Source organism: Aethalodelphis obliquidens, unplaced genomic scaffold (assembly GCF_003676395.1).
Source record: "Aethalodelphis obliquidens isolate GAN/ISIS:26980383/991018 unplaced genomic scaffold, ASM367639v1 scaffold11, whole genome shotgun sequence".
In the NCBI taxonomy this organism is placed as follows: Eukaryota; Metazoa; Chordata; class Mammalia; order Artiodactyla; family Delphinidae; genus Aethalodelphis; species Aethalodelphis obliquidens.
The window spans coordinates 20,626,164-20,642,103 of record NW_020837955.1 but is presented as its reverse complement, the minus strand read 5'-3'; the positions used below and the strand labels follow the sequence as shown (position 1 = coordinate 20,642,103).

At 52.2% G+C, this 15,940-nt stretch overlaps 1 protein-coding gene across 1 annotated transcript in view; it reads right to left on the bottom strand.

Moving 5' to 3' along the window:
* NEURL1 (neuralized E3 ubiquitin protein ligase 1) overlaps nucleotides 1–15,940 on the bottom strand; it is a 79,012-nt gene that overhangs the window by 2,459 nt on the left and 60,613 nt on the right. Inside the window, exons 2-4 of the mRNA XM_027112511.1 lie at nucleotides 15,402–15,643; nucleotides 14,639–14,960; nucleotides 1,897–2,586 (exon numbers count right to left, since the gene is read on the bottom strand). Coding sequence (XP_026968312.1) covers nucleotides 1,897–2,586; nucleotides 14,639–14,960; nucleotides 15,402–15,643 — 1,254 coding nt within the window. The remainder of the gene's footprint in view (nucleotides 1–1,896; nucleotides 2,587–14,638; nucleotides 14,961–15,401; nucleotides 15,644–15,940) is intronic.

The window sequence follows — 15,940 nt, the reverse complement described above, 5'->3', positions numbered from 1 at the left end:
AGTCTAGTAAGCTTCTTTGGGCAACAGAAGCTTCACTGGAAAGCTACTTATCTATTATTAGATGGTGCTGAGGCAAGAGAGTACCTTGCCATTATGTTACTTCCTTCCTCTGAGGAACAGTGTCTCCTGGTGAACGTAGCCAAATATCTGTGTACCTCAACCTGATTTTTTTCCTGCACCCCAGTCCGATTTTATTCCATCCTGAATTTTCACCCCAATTTCTTTCCTTACTGATTGATGACTTTTCATCTAGCCTGATTTCTTTTCACCTCCTTCCTGACTTATCTTCCCTCAATCCTAACTTCTTAGCACCCCAGCCCCATTTCTTTTCATTCCTTTTTAAATTTATTTTACACTCCATCTTCATTTGGTCTCTTTCCAGAGGAAGTCTCCACTGATTTTATCTGATTTCACAAAACTCTCACACACTCTCACAATCACCAACAGCATTACATACACAAATACGCATACATTTAGTTACTCACGTGTGCCTAGACACAGTATGCCAATCTTACAGCGTAAACTCATGCTCACTCACATACACACAATTACCTTGTCTATGAAGCCTCTTGGGGTGAGGTCTAGGTCAGGGGCTGTGAGACCCAGGGGTCTCCAAATGTGTCTAAGCAAACTTGCTAAGGAAAAAAAAAATTCAGATGCCCAGGACCTAATCTGAGATCTACAGAATCAAAATCTCTGGAGGTGGGATTCAAGAATCTGCTCTATGGTAGGTTCTCCGAGTGAGTCTAATGCTGCCGCAGAGCAGACCAGCACTTGGAAAGCATGAACACCTGCTCACTCTGGGGTAACAGAGGTTCCTGAAGATACACGTAAAAAAAAAGATTTCTGGTCAAACGAGCTTGGAAAAGCTGGACACCATAACCACCACCACCTTCTCCTAAAGGTTCACATTGTATATTAAAGGCTCTGAGAAGTTCTACAGTAAAGAATTGCCTTCTTTTTTTTTTTTTTGCCATACGTGGGCCTCTCACTAGTGTGGCCTCTCCCGTTGCGGAGCACAGGCTCCGGACGCGCAGGCTCAGCGGCCATGGCTCACGGGCCCAGGCGCTCTGCGGCATGTGGGATCTTCCCGGACCGGGGCACGAACCTGTGTCCCCTGCATCGGCAGGCGGACTCTCAACCACTGCGCCACCAGGGAAGCCCAAGAATCGCCTTCTTTTTAAAAACTCATTATTTCCCAAACATTTTGGACCCAAGGACCCGTTTTCAATGGACACCTACCCTGCAGAACACTCTGGGAAACATGGCTTACACAAGTCCGCATCACCCAGTCCATTCAAACTCTGTCCATTCAAACCCACGAAGGCCCACGAAGACATCTGCAACCCCCTTTCCTCCAAGGCCCTCTGCTCGGGGATTCCCCACAGACCCCCAATCTAGGCACCACCCTGCAGAGATACCTGGCTACTGACATACCAACCTCTTTTTCTTATTTAGACACACAACCACCCTTAGAGCCTTTATTACCATTTTAGGAGAAATGGAAACTGAACCTCAAAAAGTTCGCTGCTGGTGGAAACCATTTTCTTTTTCCCCATTTTTAAATGGCCACTGGGCAATGTGTAAGAGAACTGTTTACGTATCTGTGGGAATGTGGGTGAATCAGATTCTGAGCGTGAGACTCAATGTTCCCCGCTTTTCTCCTCCTCTCCAGGGTTTATCTGGTGAGATCTGAGAACTATGGACTAGATAATTGAGTCCCACCCAGAACTCATCTTCGGTGTCTGTGACTCCTTGACTAGACCCCATGAAGGGCGGGGTGGGCGCTCTTTCCCCCTACCCAGACACGCCCCTCCTCCAGGGAAGGCTGGGTCTGGAGGCGCCAGCCTCCAGGTGCACCTGGGGGGAGGCGGGCACGTGGCCGGGGGCACTCACCGAGGATGCGGATCTGCGTGATGGCCCCGTGCAGGCCGAAGAGCATCCAAAGCGGCTGCGAGGCGTCCACGCACAGCTGCATGCCCGCCGCGGAGCCATTGTGGCTGAGGTGCAGCTCACCGTCGGGGTTGACCACCAGGCCCAGGATGTCGCCGCTGTGCAGGGGCCCGGGCACGCGGCACACGGCCCAGAACTCCTTACGGTCCACCAGTGCCTCGGGGCTGAAAGGCAGGTCGGCTGGCCGCAGCGTGCCGGGGTCGCACGTGGTGACGCCGAAGGAGAGCGCGCCAGGCCGTGCGCCGCCCGAACGCGTGATCTTGACGAAGATGGTCTCGGCCACGCGCACGGGCCGGCTGGTGAAGACGAGCGCGCGCTCGTCGCGCCCATGCTCCAGGCGCGCCACTGTCTGCTCGTCCAGGATGCGGACGTGTGCGCCGGCGCGCAGCGCGTGGAAGCGCAGGTCGCCGTCGAGCTGCGCTGGCAGAGCGTGGCTGTGCTGGGAGTTGAGCGAGTTCTGCGGGATGGGGCAGCCAGCGGCCGGCGTGGTCTCGTCGCCGTCGGCGCCCGGCACGTTGAGGTCGCACAGGCTCACGGAGAGGCGCGCTTCCTCGGCCTCACGTCGCAGCGACGGCCGCCGCAGGGCGGTGAAAGAGCGCGGCCGCACGCAGTCCGGTAGCACCAGCTCGCTGTCTGCGGCGAGAGGGAGACAGGGTGACCATCACGCGGTCCACAGCGCCCAGTCCCCATCGCCTGCGCACCTCCTCCCACTGGTCTTTAAAGCGCGCAGCAGTAAGACGCACCGGGTTTCTAATGGCACAGAAAATGCTAGGACATAACGTCGTGCAGGACTTCTAACTACGTATTTGTTTAAGCAAAGGATCAAGGCCGGCAGGAAGGACACCAAAACTAAAAACATGATTACTTCTAAATAGTATGCTTATTAAAATTGGATTTTTTTTCTAACTCCTGGGGCCCTCCCTTTTTATCCCAGCAGCCAGAAGAGCACCCGGCACTTAGAAGGCAGCAGTAAATAATATTTGTTGAATGCATGTTGACATCCTACCCGTCTGGGAGGCCAGAGAGAACCCCCCCTCCCTAGAACGCCTCTCTGCACAAATGGCAGAGAGACGTTCTTACCCCAACAATTACCTTGTGAAGTTACTGCCACGGAAGGACATTGAGGCTGAGAAGTTAAGTGAATTTATCCAAGCTATCCTTTCAAAACTGACAACTGGAAATCAAACCCTTTCTCTTTTTACTCATACAAGTAATACAGACTGTATTTTGTAGAAAAGACAGTTCATCAAAAAGAAAAAGTAATCTGTCAGCCCACCATCCATAGGAAAATACTATTAATATTTGGATATATGAGTTTCCAGCCTTTTTTCAATATATTTTAGTTATTTCTTTTTTAAAAACAAAAATTGAATCATGCTATATAAATGCCAGTAGTTTTAAACTATATATCTCTTTGAAAATGTGGCAACTTTTATCTATCTTCTCAGAAAAATGCACTTTCTCCCTAAATTCTGTGGTTAATTTCAGGGCATCGACTCCAGGTGAAGAACTCTGCTATACAAATTTTCTTTTCAAAACTAGCTTTTCCATTTACTGTGTCCTGAATACCTTTCTACACTAATAACCATGTTTTTGATACCATACTTTTTTAATGGCTGGTTATCTCTGCTTTATGGAGTACTATAATTTGTAATAAAAGTCATCAGTTGCAATGAATTACCCCTGCATTTCATCCTTAAAGCATCCCATGAAGTTGTTTCCATTGTACAGATAAAGCTCGGAGATGTTATGTGACAGCCACGAAGTGGCAGATCCAGGATTAAAGCAAGATCTGTCCAACTCCCAACGCCACATTCTCCACTTTCGGGCCCTCCTCGTTTACTGAACCCTTTCTGTGGGAGTCCCTAAATTTGGCTAGTACCACCGCAGCTCACATCATGGGCCAATCCCTTCTCAGGAGGCTTTTCTCTGAGCCTCCCCCAGGGAGAATCTGTGCTTTCTCTCCAGGAACTGAGTAAGGGCTGCTGGAGTGCTTGGTGTGAGAGTAAAGCTTGGGGGACTGGACTGGTAGGGGCCTCAGAGGCCAGAACTCAGCCCCAGCTGAATCTAGAGACGCTCTCTAAAGCCTCTCTCTCTTTGTTCTCCCCCAGCTCCCCTGCCCTTTCCAGGAACAGTGTTGTTTGGACCCCAGCAAGGAGAGGGTGCTGGGCCAGCCCTCCCCACAAGGCTCCTGCTTCTCTGGAGAAGCCTCCTGGGGCCTGGCTGGTCAGGATTCCCAGCACCGTGTTTGGCAAGGAGGAGGGAGCAGACCGGAAAATGTGATTATTCCAGGGAATTGACTCTGTGACAGTAATGGTGCAGAGAAGCTGGGGGGCTGCGGAGAGGCAGAGGCGAGGAGGGCAAGACATGGGAGACAATAGTGGGGGGCTGAGGAGGGCTGTGGGCTGACCTGGACCCCAGGAAACAGCCTCAGCTCCCCTACCCCTTAGGGATTCCAGTCAGCGGCCCTTGAGGAGTCCAGAGGGTTGGGGACAGAGGAGAAGGGATGGGGAAACAGGGTGAGGAGGAAACAAGTGGCTCAGAGATGCCCAGCCGGGCCTATGGGAACAAGGCCGTCATGGGGGCCCCCCCACACACACACCCCACACTCCTCTCTCCAGCCCACCCCACACGCTCAGGACAATCAGGCCAGAGCCCATGGAGCTGGGCAGACGCTCAGAACAGATTCCTGAATGGGGCTGGAATGTGAGCTCTCTCCTGTTCTCTGCCCCTTCAGGAGTCCTCTTCTGCTTGGATATACCCACTACCTCCCAGCAGTGCCACTGCTGAGCTACTCTGTCTTTAGGAAAATGTTTCCTACTCTTAAACTGAAATCTACCTCCCTGTATTTTTTTTTTTGAACTCTTAAAAAAGTCATTTTATTGATCCTTTACCATACAAAACTTATTCAAATTACACCCATCTGAAGTGGTAAGATCACAGCTAGAAAACAGGTTACCCTGTAACAAATTTACAAAATCTACCATAAAAGCTTTTTTTTTTTTTTTTTACATTATATTACATATTATCTTTTTTAAACTAGCATACACACAAAACTTAACTGATTGGTAGTTTGCCTACTCCCAATTTTGGGAGAAATACTTCCTTTTGACAAAATCACATACCCGATAGGAAAAGAAATTCCCACAACTGCCAACTGCCACCCAACTCACTCTTCAAGGCATCTTCCTTCAAATCCCTCCTCTCATACACACAAGGTGTCAATGCTGAAGCTTTAAATACTGCAGTTGAATTTACAGATCTACACTTATAAAAATCAACACGAGAACCGCCACCACGACAACAAACACAAACAAAATCACTCTTAGAAAATTACAAACCAGCTAGAAAATATTCCGGCAGTGTTTACAAGTGACTTGCTATTTTTATACAAAATTGCTAGATAATGAAAATGAGTAGCCTGCGTATCAACCTAAATAAAATGATCACTCCACACAAATCTGTACATATAATCACACACCTATCATGTGTTGCTCCTTATACAGTTTACCTTCTAGGGCTCAGTCATAACCGCCCTGTATTTATACCTACTACCCCTGGGGCTGCCTCTCAGCCCCACACTGAGGACTGCTTTCCTCAGGGAATACTCAGACTCCCCACACACCTTCCCACCTCCTCGACAATGAACACAACCAGACTCAGGATTCCAGATGTGCCCTGGCCAGCTCAAGGCACAATGTGGCCATCACACTTCCTCTGATAAGTACACTATACTTCTAATAATGCAACCTAAAAGTATTTTAGGTTTTTTGGTTAACAAAATCCATATACTGGTAGGCAAGACAGGAGCACAGTTAAGTGCAAGGACTCTGAAGTCATCAGCTTGGGTTCAAATCCTAGCTCTGCCATTTCCTGGCCATATGACCTTGGGTAAATAGCTTAACCCCTCTGGGACTCTCTTCTTCAGCAGTGAAATCGGCATTTACTTATTGGTATAAAATATGGACTCTAATACTCCCCTCGGAAGGGATGCTGAGAAGATGAGGTGGAATACAGTACCTAGGGCACCCAGTAGAGTCCCTGGCACATAATAATCACGAGGTTAATATGAGCCATTGTTATTGTTTTCATGCTACATGGTTCAGAAGAATATGCATGGGCTTTGGGTTTAAATGTCTGATCCAGCACTTGGCTGGTGGCCTGTGGGTAAGCAACTGTCCTCCAGCCCCCTATCACTCACCATGAGAACAGGGGTACACTAATACCTGCTTTGCGATGTTGTCGCAGGGATCAGAGGTAGATTGAGAAGCCCCTGGCACCTGGATACTTGATAACTTCAGTTATTACCATTTTCTCAGGTTGAGTTTATCAACCAAAGTCAGGTCCACCTGCACTCAGACAACTAACTTTTTGAACCTAGGACTTCCCATCAGTCATGACAAGCACCCAGGACAAAATCATTGACATTACTGACTAAAGACCAGGAAGGAGAAGCTACAAATGATGATCAGAGACAAAAGAAGAGAAAGAAGGAGAAACAGTGGGCAAAGAGAGAGAGAGGGGAAGGGGTAGGAAAGAGATCCTTTTGGCCTTTGTTGAAATATCACAGGAGTTAGGAGAGGAGGTACAGGAGATGCTGGGAAACGGCTAAAAATGGAATCTCTGGGGCCAGTGCCCAGCCCAAGTATGTCTTCTCTCCCATCCCCTCCACCCCTCGGGGTCAGGAGCAGCTGCAGGCCACCAGCAAACTCCAAAATAACCATCCCATCAGTGTGCCCGGCCGCGCGGGGCCCTGAAATAGATGAAACCTGAGATGGAGGAACTGGTCAGAGCGCCCTCCGCAGAGGGGACGGCAAAGGTCACATCACCCTGATGTGAGTTCACATCAAGCTGGAGGTCAGGGAAGGGTCCGGGTCCCCGAAGCCAGGGGAGAACAACCATGGGCTGAACCTCAGCCCAGGACTGCGCCCTGGGGTACAGCTTGGAAAACCCAGAGGGCCAGCCTGTGACCCCCAAGCAGTGGGGTGGCCCCACGTTTGAAGCAACAAGTTATTTAATCCGTGCCTGGGACACACAGCTGCCCACTTGGAGGTGTTTATGATAGGGGAGGGGTGGCACAGGGCCACGGCAGAAGCTGTAAAGCTGGCTCCCCTCTTGTGTCCCATCTTTCAGGAGAGAATTTGTCAGTCTTCAGCTCCTGCCTAATCTGGTGCCTGGCGCTGGCTCTGCAGATCCCCTGGGCCCAGGCAGAAAGAGCCAGGCCCTGCAAAGGGCAGGGAGGCCTGGGCCAGGGTTTCCTCCCCTCAGGGTGGCACTCAGGGCACCTACTCATTGACCCCCTGTGTGCCCAGCCCTGGGCAGGGGTTAAAGAGAGGGAGAGCCAGGACCTGGGCCCTGGGGAGACAGTAGCCCTTGGGAGATTTGAAGCTTGGAGGCATGAAAATATTTGAATACAATTTTGTTACAAAATTCTTAGTGTCTCAGGTAAGACAGGACCTCAGAGGAGAATGAGGAAATCTGTTTATCTCTGCCAAGTTCTCAGCCAGCCTTGGCTAGAATGCCCCTGGGGACAAGAAGCTCACCACTTCTCAAGGCCATCTATCCTCTACTTTGACTCGCTCTGAAACAGAAGTTCTTAGCCTCAGTTGGACAGCATTATCCTAAAAGGGAGATTTATCCTAAAGAAGAGAAGGCTCAGAGGGGGCCCCAAGGAGTGGGTACAGGACACTTGGAACCATGCAAGGAAAGTTTTTCTAACAGTCACAGTTGTTCAGAGACGGCATCTCAGGAAAAACAAGATTTGACTCAGGCCCTGAAGGACAAGAGGGTCTGGATTGACAGAAGTGAGAGCCACTCGGGTGGGAAAACTGCATTAGCAAATGCCTGGGGAGAACAGTCTGAGCAAAACCAGTGAAGAGAAAGGAAAGGAGTGGAGGAAGAGGCGCCAGGCGGAGGGCACCAGGGCCAGCTCCCACCCAGAGACCCACTCAGCCCCCCACACGTTGCCGGCCAGTGCGGGGCAACCAAGGCAGGGCCTGGGAACTGGAGCAGAGGCTCCTTTGAAGCAGGGCCTGCCGTCGGCCCAAGTCTTGTTTGTTTAGATTCGCACATCCGCAGCGCTGGATAATCTTTAACCACGGGTCAGCCTGCAGCCGCCCAGCCGGCTGGCAGATCTCTGCCGGCCCCTGTTTGGAAGGCGCGCCGACCTAGTTACTGTGTCCATAAACATCCTCCTGCCGGTCCGCAGCTGGCACGGAGCAGGAGAAGGAGCCAGGAGGACGGGTACATGGCTTGGATGGATGAGGGGTTTCTCCACCCTTCTGGGCAGTGCCCTGAGCCCACACCACCTCCACACTCTCCATGTAAACCCAACCACGGGAAAGCTAGGAGAAACAAACACACTTTCTGAGACTCGCGGAGGGAAGGGCAGAATGTCCCAGAATCACTCAGAGTCATAGACTCTTAGGTTTATAGAATCTTCAAGCCGCAGGATCTTAGATGTATAGATTCTCAGAATCATCTGGTCTGATGGTTCTCAAACGTTTTTTTCAAGCAGTGGAATCATTCATCCAATGGAACAGAAAACTGCTTAAAGTCTAAGAGGTGGCCACAAAGCCCTGCCACTCAGCTGCCTCAGAGATGCCTCTGTGGAATCCCAGTGCTCCAAGGAACCCAGATGGAGAACCACAGATCTTGTTCCAAGAAACAGTTTAGATCGCATGGTTTGACTTTCATCCAGACACAGGGACTTGGTTTTAAGGCTCCCTCTTCCAATGAGACGACTGGCAGGGGACTGTCTATTTTGGTGGTGTTTCTAGATATTCCTTTTTAACCGAAAAAGACAGCCCTTCCCATTTGTACAAACACTTTTACATATGTGAGCCTCACAGAATATCTGTGAGGTACGTGGTGCATGTATAATTATGTCCAAATAACAGACAAGGCGGTTGAGGCACAGAGACGCTGAGAGACTTACCCAAAGCTAGTGAATGGCCAAGTGGAGTCGATTCAGTCAGGTCTCCTGCTTCTGAAATGACAGCTTTGTCCCCAATACTACAAGGCCCCAGCTCCTCCCCTACACACACCCCACTCTGGGCCACCGGCTCTCTCCAAGATCCCCAGAACTATATCTTGGGCCAAAGAGATACTAGATGGAAACACATAAAATTGCCATTTCTGGACATTACAAACAGTCAAATATTGGCAACTATATATGGTTGCACTTTATATATATTCATTCTGGTAGAAAACTAGAGCACACTGTGAACAACAGAATCAAACAAAGCCCTCAAGAGCCTTCAGGGAACTACAGGGCAAGCAGACCTACCCTCACTACTGAAACAGGACGCTGGTCACCCACTGCCCCTCTTCAACTCTCCCGGGGCCCTGGTGGCCTATCTGTGCCCAACACATATGGCTGATCCCTGATGCCTGGAGCTCTCACAAGCTCTATTCTGGAAGACATAAGGGGGCCAAAATCCCCACCCCTCAGGGGGTATCTAGACATAATAGGGAGACCAGAGAGACTCATATTTAGAGAAGCTGGGAACTGATGCAGCCCACACTTCTGGGCTCAAGTCCCAGCTCCACCAAGCTGTGTGACCATGGACAAGTTATCAGACCTCTCTGAGCCTCTGTTTTCTTATCTGCAAAATAGGTACAGTAATAACTTTTTTATAATATAGACAAAGAGGATTTCTACTGTATTCTTAAAGAGGACAATATATGATGCAGAACTGCTGATACTGCTTAGACCCCCACTTGCTTCAGGAAGAGGAAGGGTCATGAAGAACACGGTAAGTCAGGGAAGGCTCCCTGGTGGAGGGGAGGGTTTGGTACTGGGCCTTGACATAACTGGCAGAATTTGAGGTGAGCAAAAAAGAAGCACCTGGAAGAGTCTCCGAAGCAGAAAGAACAGCAAGATTTTTTTTTTTTAACGAAGAAGAAATGAAGGGCTTCCCTGGTGGCGCAGTGGTTAAGAATCCACCTGCCCATGCAGGGGACACGGGTTCGAGCCCTGGTCCGGGAAGATCCCACATGCTGCAGAGCAACTAAGCCTGTGAGCCACAACTCCTGAGCCTGCGCTCTAGAGCCCGCGAACCACAACTACTGAAGCCCGCGCGCCTAGAGCCCGTGCTCCGCAACAAGAGAAGCCACCACCATGAGAAGCCCACGCACCGCAACAAAGAGTAGCCCCCGCTCACCGCAACTAGAGAAAGCCTGCGCACAGCAATGAAGACCCAACGCAGCCAAAAATAAATAAATAAATAAAATTTTTAAAAAAAAAGAAAGAAAGAAATGAAAACCATCAAAAAGGAAGAAATCACTGTCAGCATCCTCAGCTCGTTCTCCATCCCAAGAGCTTGGCTCAGGCTCCTTAAGCCAATATTTGCCTCTCAGCCCCTGGCAGCCACAGCTGAAGGTAAATATTGGTTTAGCCTGGGAAGCGGAAGCCCCAGATGGCAGTGTGGCCCTTAGCCGGCCGGGATGCCTCACGCTCTGTACCACAAGCTGAGGCACGCCCGGGACAGAGACCTGACCCCAGGCCTTATCTACGGAGAGGCCCAGGCCTCTCAATGCGGAGCAGCCAGGCTGGCCCACCACCCCAGAGACTGGTGCAGCAGCAGCCTGGCCCCCAGAAAGCTACCCTGAGGGTCTCTGTACATCCTTCTCCTCAGTAGGCAGGTGGGTTCTTTTACCAAGACCTAGGATGACACCATGAGTCCTTGGGAGCCCCCCTAATGGCCTCCTAACACCCTCCTGGGCTCAGCCACAGACATCTTGATGTGGCAGTAAGTCTTCTCACACTGACCTTGTGCCCACGTCAGCTGGGAGGTCTGAATCCCAGGCCCAGCCTGGCTTCTGACTAGTTGGGAGAACTTGGGTAGGCCCCTCCCCATCTCTGGGCCACATTTCCTCTTACTGAAAAACTTGACAGCAAGAAGCTGCTGGAAACTTTCTACTCTCTTGGCTCTCTCCTCTGTGATGCCTGAGCATACCCACACCAGCACACACCTGCTCTCTGCTAGTCATCCACTACCTTCCCACTTCATCCCATCCCCTGAAGGATCTGCTCCCCGACTGACCGCCAATTCCCCACCTCTGTGCCAATGCACACCCCTCCTGTCTGGCCTAAATTGTTCCTCCTCAACCAGTCCATTCTTTTCACCTCCCCTGGTTTCTGACTTGAAACTCATCTCCTACAGGAAGTCCTTCTGGATTGCTCCCCAGCTGCACCACCCCCCCACCCCACCCCAGTTTTATTCTTCAGCCACACTTTTTTGCGGTATTGGATTTAGGTCACCTCAGAGCAGTCATACGGCATGTCCCCCAATAGAAACACTCTTTAAGGAGAGGGGCTGGGTTTCCAATTCTAGTGTCTCCCCCGACCCCTGCACAGCACCTAGGCTGTGGTGGGCACAGCGGGGTGCGCAGGAACACCCTACAAATGGATTCCTGGCTCACGAGCTTTCTGCCAGGATCCACAGCTGCTCTTCCTGAACCGACACTTCTGAGAGGAGGAGGGAGACCTTGAAAACTGGGATAGGAACTTATCTCTCCAAGTACTAACCACCCCATAAAACTTGTATTTATTTAGTTGCTGGCAGGTCCTTCTTCCTGGAGGTAGGAAGCTGTTATTCTTGGAGATACCAGCCCGGGCTTGGGCCAGGGTGCCCGGAGGGAAGAGGGTGATCTGCTGTGAACTCCAGCATAACAGGGAGCCTGGAAGGCCTGAAGCAGGTCTGCCGGGGCCATGGCACGGGCATCAGGGGGCCTAGGTGATGGTTAGGGCAGTGGGAGGTGGGGATGGGGACCCCACCTGGAGGTGTCAATCAAGGAGAGACATCAGCCCCTACCTCCACTCTGTGGCGGGAAGACGGCCAATCTGTCCATGGCCTGACTTGTGGACCTACTATGTGCCAGGGAGCCCAGGATGTCTCTGGGCTGAGGAGCTCAGAGGGCTTTGGCCACAGGTTCCAGGTGGAGGCAAGAGGGGAGGGGGCAGGCCTCTGGCAGGTAATCTCTAAAGATGAGCCACGGTTTTGGGGGACAATCACCCCAGGAAAGACAGGCCCATCCTCAGAGCCCCCAAGACAGAGAGTGACTTCTTCAGAGGAGAAACTCAGCTGAGGAGGAAGATGAGGGAAAGCAGAGGAGCCGGTGGGATCTGGGTGGAGGGAGAGAGAGGCCCAGGAAGACACAGGTGCAGTGATGTGGCAGGTGAGGAGAGAGGGGGAGATGAGAAGTGGGGAGGAGAGGGAGGGAAATGGACCCTGAGCCTATACAGGGCAGCAGGTGTGTCCCGGGGGCAGGGGCGCGGAATGAGAGCATAGAGCAGCAGGCCCACCTCCGAAGATAACGTGGGTGCGTCTCTCCTTTCTTCACAAAAAAAAATCAATTTAGGAAGAGCAAATCGAGGAGCTATTTTAACCTGCTAATTCATGTTAGGGGCCATAATCAGTGTTTTAAAATGCCCGGGGATTATGGTGATTTACAGCTGTGCCGGGAATCAGCTGGGCCTTGGCCTTATTGGGTATACGGAGAGGAGGCTGACAGGAAATCCAAATGCAACTGAAAATACTGCGTGAAAACCCATTTATAGTCAGAGGCTGGGCCAGGTCAGTGCCTGGGCTCTGCCCCAGGGTGGGGCCCTTCAAGATTACTCTCCAAGCCCCTCCCTCAGCCCCTGAGATTTGGAAGCCCCATCTCACTCAGTAGGTCCCCTTCATCCTCACCCCCATCCCAACCCTCCTGGAACTTATAAGCCCAGCCTAAGCCTCCTCCACCAAGAAGCCTTCCTAGACTCCATCCTCCCACACTGACTTCAGCCTCCTCTGACTTCCTGCTTAAACCCACCGCGGCTGCTGGTGGTGGGGGGGCCGGATGGGGAGGGGGCAGGTAATGCGAAAGGTACTACTTTGGGCATTAGAACACCCAGTTCAAGTCCCAGCTCTGCCACACCGATACACGGACAGGACAGGCCTTCCATGGGCCTCAATTTTCTCCCTGACAAATGGGGATAATAATCACTCCCTCCAGGGCCAGCTGCTGGGAGGTGAAATGAGATAACTGGATGGAAACCATCTTGGCAAATGGATGAGATCCTATGACCACAGTGTTCAGCGATTAACTGTTGTCTCTTGGGTTATGCCCTGATTGTTCTGGAGTATTTGCTTTGTCTCCCAGTGAGCCTGAGGCTGTCTGTGAGTGGGGCTGGGTCTACCTCGGCCACGCCCCCAACCCTTTCCTTCATCTAACATCCATCCCACCACTCTCCCCTACCCACACTGCAAATATTCCTCAGGGTCCTGTACACACCAGGCACAAGATTCCACCCTGGAGAGGAAACTAGCTGGGTAAGACACGGATCCCTCCTTCACACAGAAAGACTTCTAACGATTACTCATTTCTTTGTTTTTACTTTCACAGTCTTTTTCCTTTTTAACTATCTTTTTACTCAAATAAAAGTGTTCTGAAAAAAAAGAGCTTCACTGTTTCTAGGCTCTGAAGTCAGAAAGGACAAAAAAGAAAAAACGTTTTTCCACCACCTCCATGGCAGTTTTCTCTGCAGGGATGTGGGGCAGGGATGGGAGATGGGAAGAGCAAACATTGGCTTGAGCATCGACTTGGTACCCAGGACTATGCTGGGCACTTTACTCATAGCCTCTTTAGTTGGATTTAATTTTCCTACCAACCCATTTTACAGATGGAAGATCTGAGGTTCATCCAGGATCCTCCTGGAGACACAGCCAATTTGCCAATGGGTTGACCTGTACCCAGTCTATGTGTACACATGCACACACACTTGCCTACACATGCTCAAGTGCAGCAAAGTGGGATTCCTGGACTAGGAGTCAGGTGACCTGGATTCCAGCCCCACCTCAGCCACCAACTCGCTGTGAGACCCAAGGAAGTCTGAGACTCTGAGGCCCCTTCCAGCCCTGGCATTTTAGGGTCTGTGTGTGCCCTTGCCAGGAAGCCTGGTACTTTAGCAGCCCTAGAATACTTTCTAATGTCCCTCCTCCTCACCTCCCACAGGATGTCTGCCCTCTCACTCCCCTGTAGTAGCCTTACTCACACTGGGGGCCCAGAAGCAGCCAGAAGAGTCTTAGCCCCCCTCGTGCCTTCTGCTGTCCCCTCCTACCCCTTTCACCCATATCCCTGCAAAAAGGACTAAGGTGGGGTTGGACCTCCTGGAAGGCTGCAGAGCCCAGGGGCCAGGGCTCACCTGGGGCTGAGCCTTGCAGCGCCTCCTAGGGCCAATGACAACTTCCCTGAGCTTGAGGCTGGCCTCCACGGGCCCAGTGACGGAGTCTGCCTCCCAGGGTTGCTACGAGAACGGCAATAACAAAGTGCCTGGCACACAGTAAGTGCTCTATAAACTGTAGTTATGATGATTAATATTAATTACTTCCTGGGGGTGAGGGGGTCTTTGAGGCTGCCACACATGATCATGAAGGTCGCACACGGCTCAAAGGCACAACCTGAGGGACCACAGAGGGCAGAAATCTCGCCAGGCTCCACTTGCCACAGCTGTGGGCCTGGAAGAAGGGATGCTCTACAGTTCACATCAAGGCTCCCAGAGCTGTCCCAGTGCCCAGTCAGCCCCAGGGCTGCTACCAGTGGGGGAGGGAGCCCCATGCCTGATAGAACCAAGTCAAGTCAGACCACAGCACCAGAAGTGTGCCCTGCACCTAAGGGGCCAGAGGGAGTGGGCACTCACCAAGTAGCTGGACGCCCCGCGTAAGGCCGTAGACGTCCACCAGGGCCCAGAGCGGGTCGGCTGTACGGACCCCATTGAAGAAGAGCATGGCGGCCGAGTCGTTGATGCGGTAGAAAACACGGCCCTTCTTGTCCACCCAGAAGGCGATGATGTTGCCCTCGTTGGCAAACTCCTCGGGCAGCGCCTTGGCCCAGAAGCCGCTCTGGGACACCAGGTCGGGGCAGGCGTACTTGGGCAGTGAGTCAGGGTGGATACGGGATGGGTCCTTGCTCGTGAAGCCTAGCCGCAGCGCCCCGCTCCAGCAGCACTGCTTCTTGGTGATCTGGGCGGCAGGGGGTTGGCCTCAGACACGCCGTCAGTGAGCCCAAGGGGAAGGGGCTGTGCCCTTCACTGCAGACCACCCCCAGACAGACTCCTATGGGGAGTCACACCGCCCAGCTCACCCGCTATTTGGGCTCCTCTCCCTCCCCCAGGAGCCCCCACCAGTCGAGTGAGAGCTAGTTCTCACCTCCCACCATCATCTCCCATCACCTCCCCATGGCCACTCCCCTCTCCCGTTCCTTCTCCGTCATGCAGGGAAGGTTGAGAAAGGAGTAAGGAGGAGGAGAGAGAAAGAGGAGGGATGAAGAAGGGTAGAAGTGCGGTAGGGAGGAAAGAGAAGGGGCAGGGGGTAGTGATGGCTGTTAGCAGAAGGCGGTGCCTGGCAGGAACGTCCAGAGGCCCCAGGGGGACGCAGTGACGGGAACAGGGAGGGAGGCCCCACCTTCAGCCTGACTTGCTCATAGATGAGGACCGGGCGGTTACTGAAGGTGATGGCATTGCAGAAGCTGGCCTGCCTCTTGACGGCCTTGTGGCTGAGGTCCATGAGGATCTGGGAGCCCTTGGTATGTGGGTGGAAGAGCAGTGGCGTGGCCGGGAGCCCCCCACCGGGCAGCACCGGTGGGCAGTACTTCTGCTTGTGGTGGCATCGGTGAGAGGTGACAGGGAAGGGGCCCCCGATGGAGTCTGCAAAGGAACAAGCCACAGCGTCAGAGAATTTGACAGTCCAAGAGCTGGACCAGGGTCCCCTAGGGAAGGGCAGAGGGCTGGGGCATAAGCAGAAGTCACCACTGCCCAGGATTTCCACCATCTTTGCCCCTTAGCACCACTGCCACTTTTTGCCACCTTCCTTCTCTTGCTACCATCTACTGCTATTTCCCACTTCACCACCTACCACCATTTATTACCCACCACCATCCACTCCCACCCTTCACCCGTCTCCCCCCACCATCTGCCCCCACCCTTCACTCATCACCTCCCACC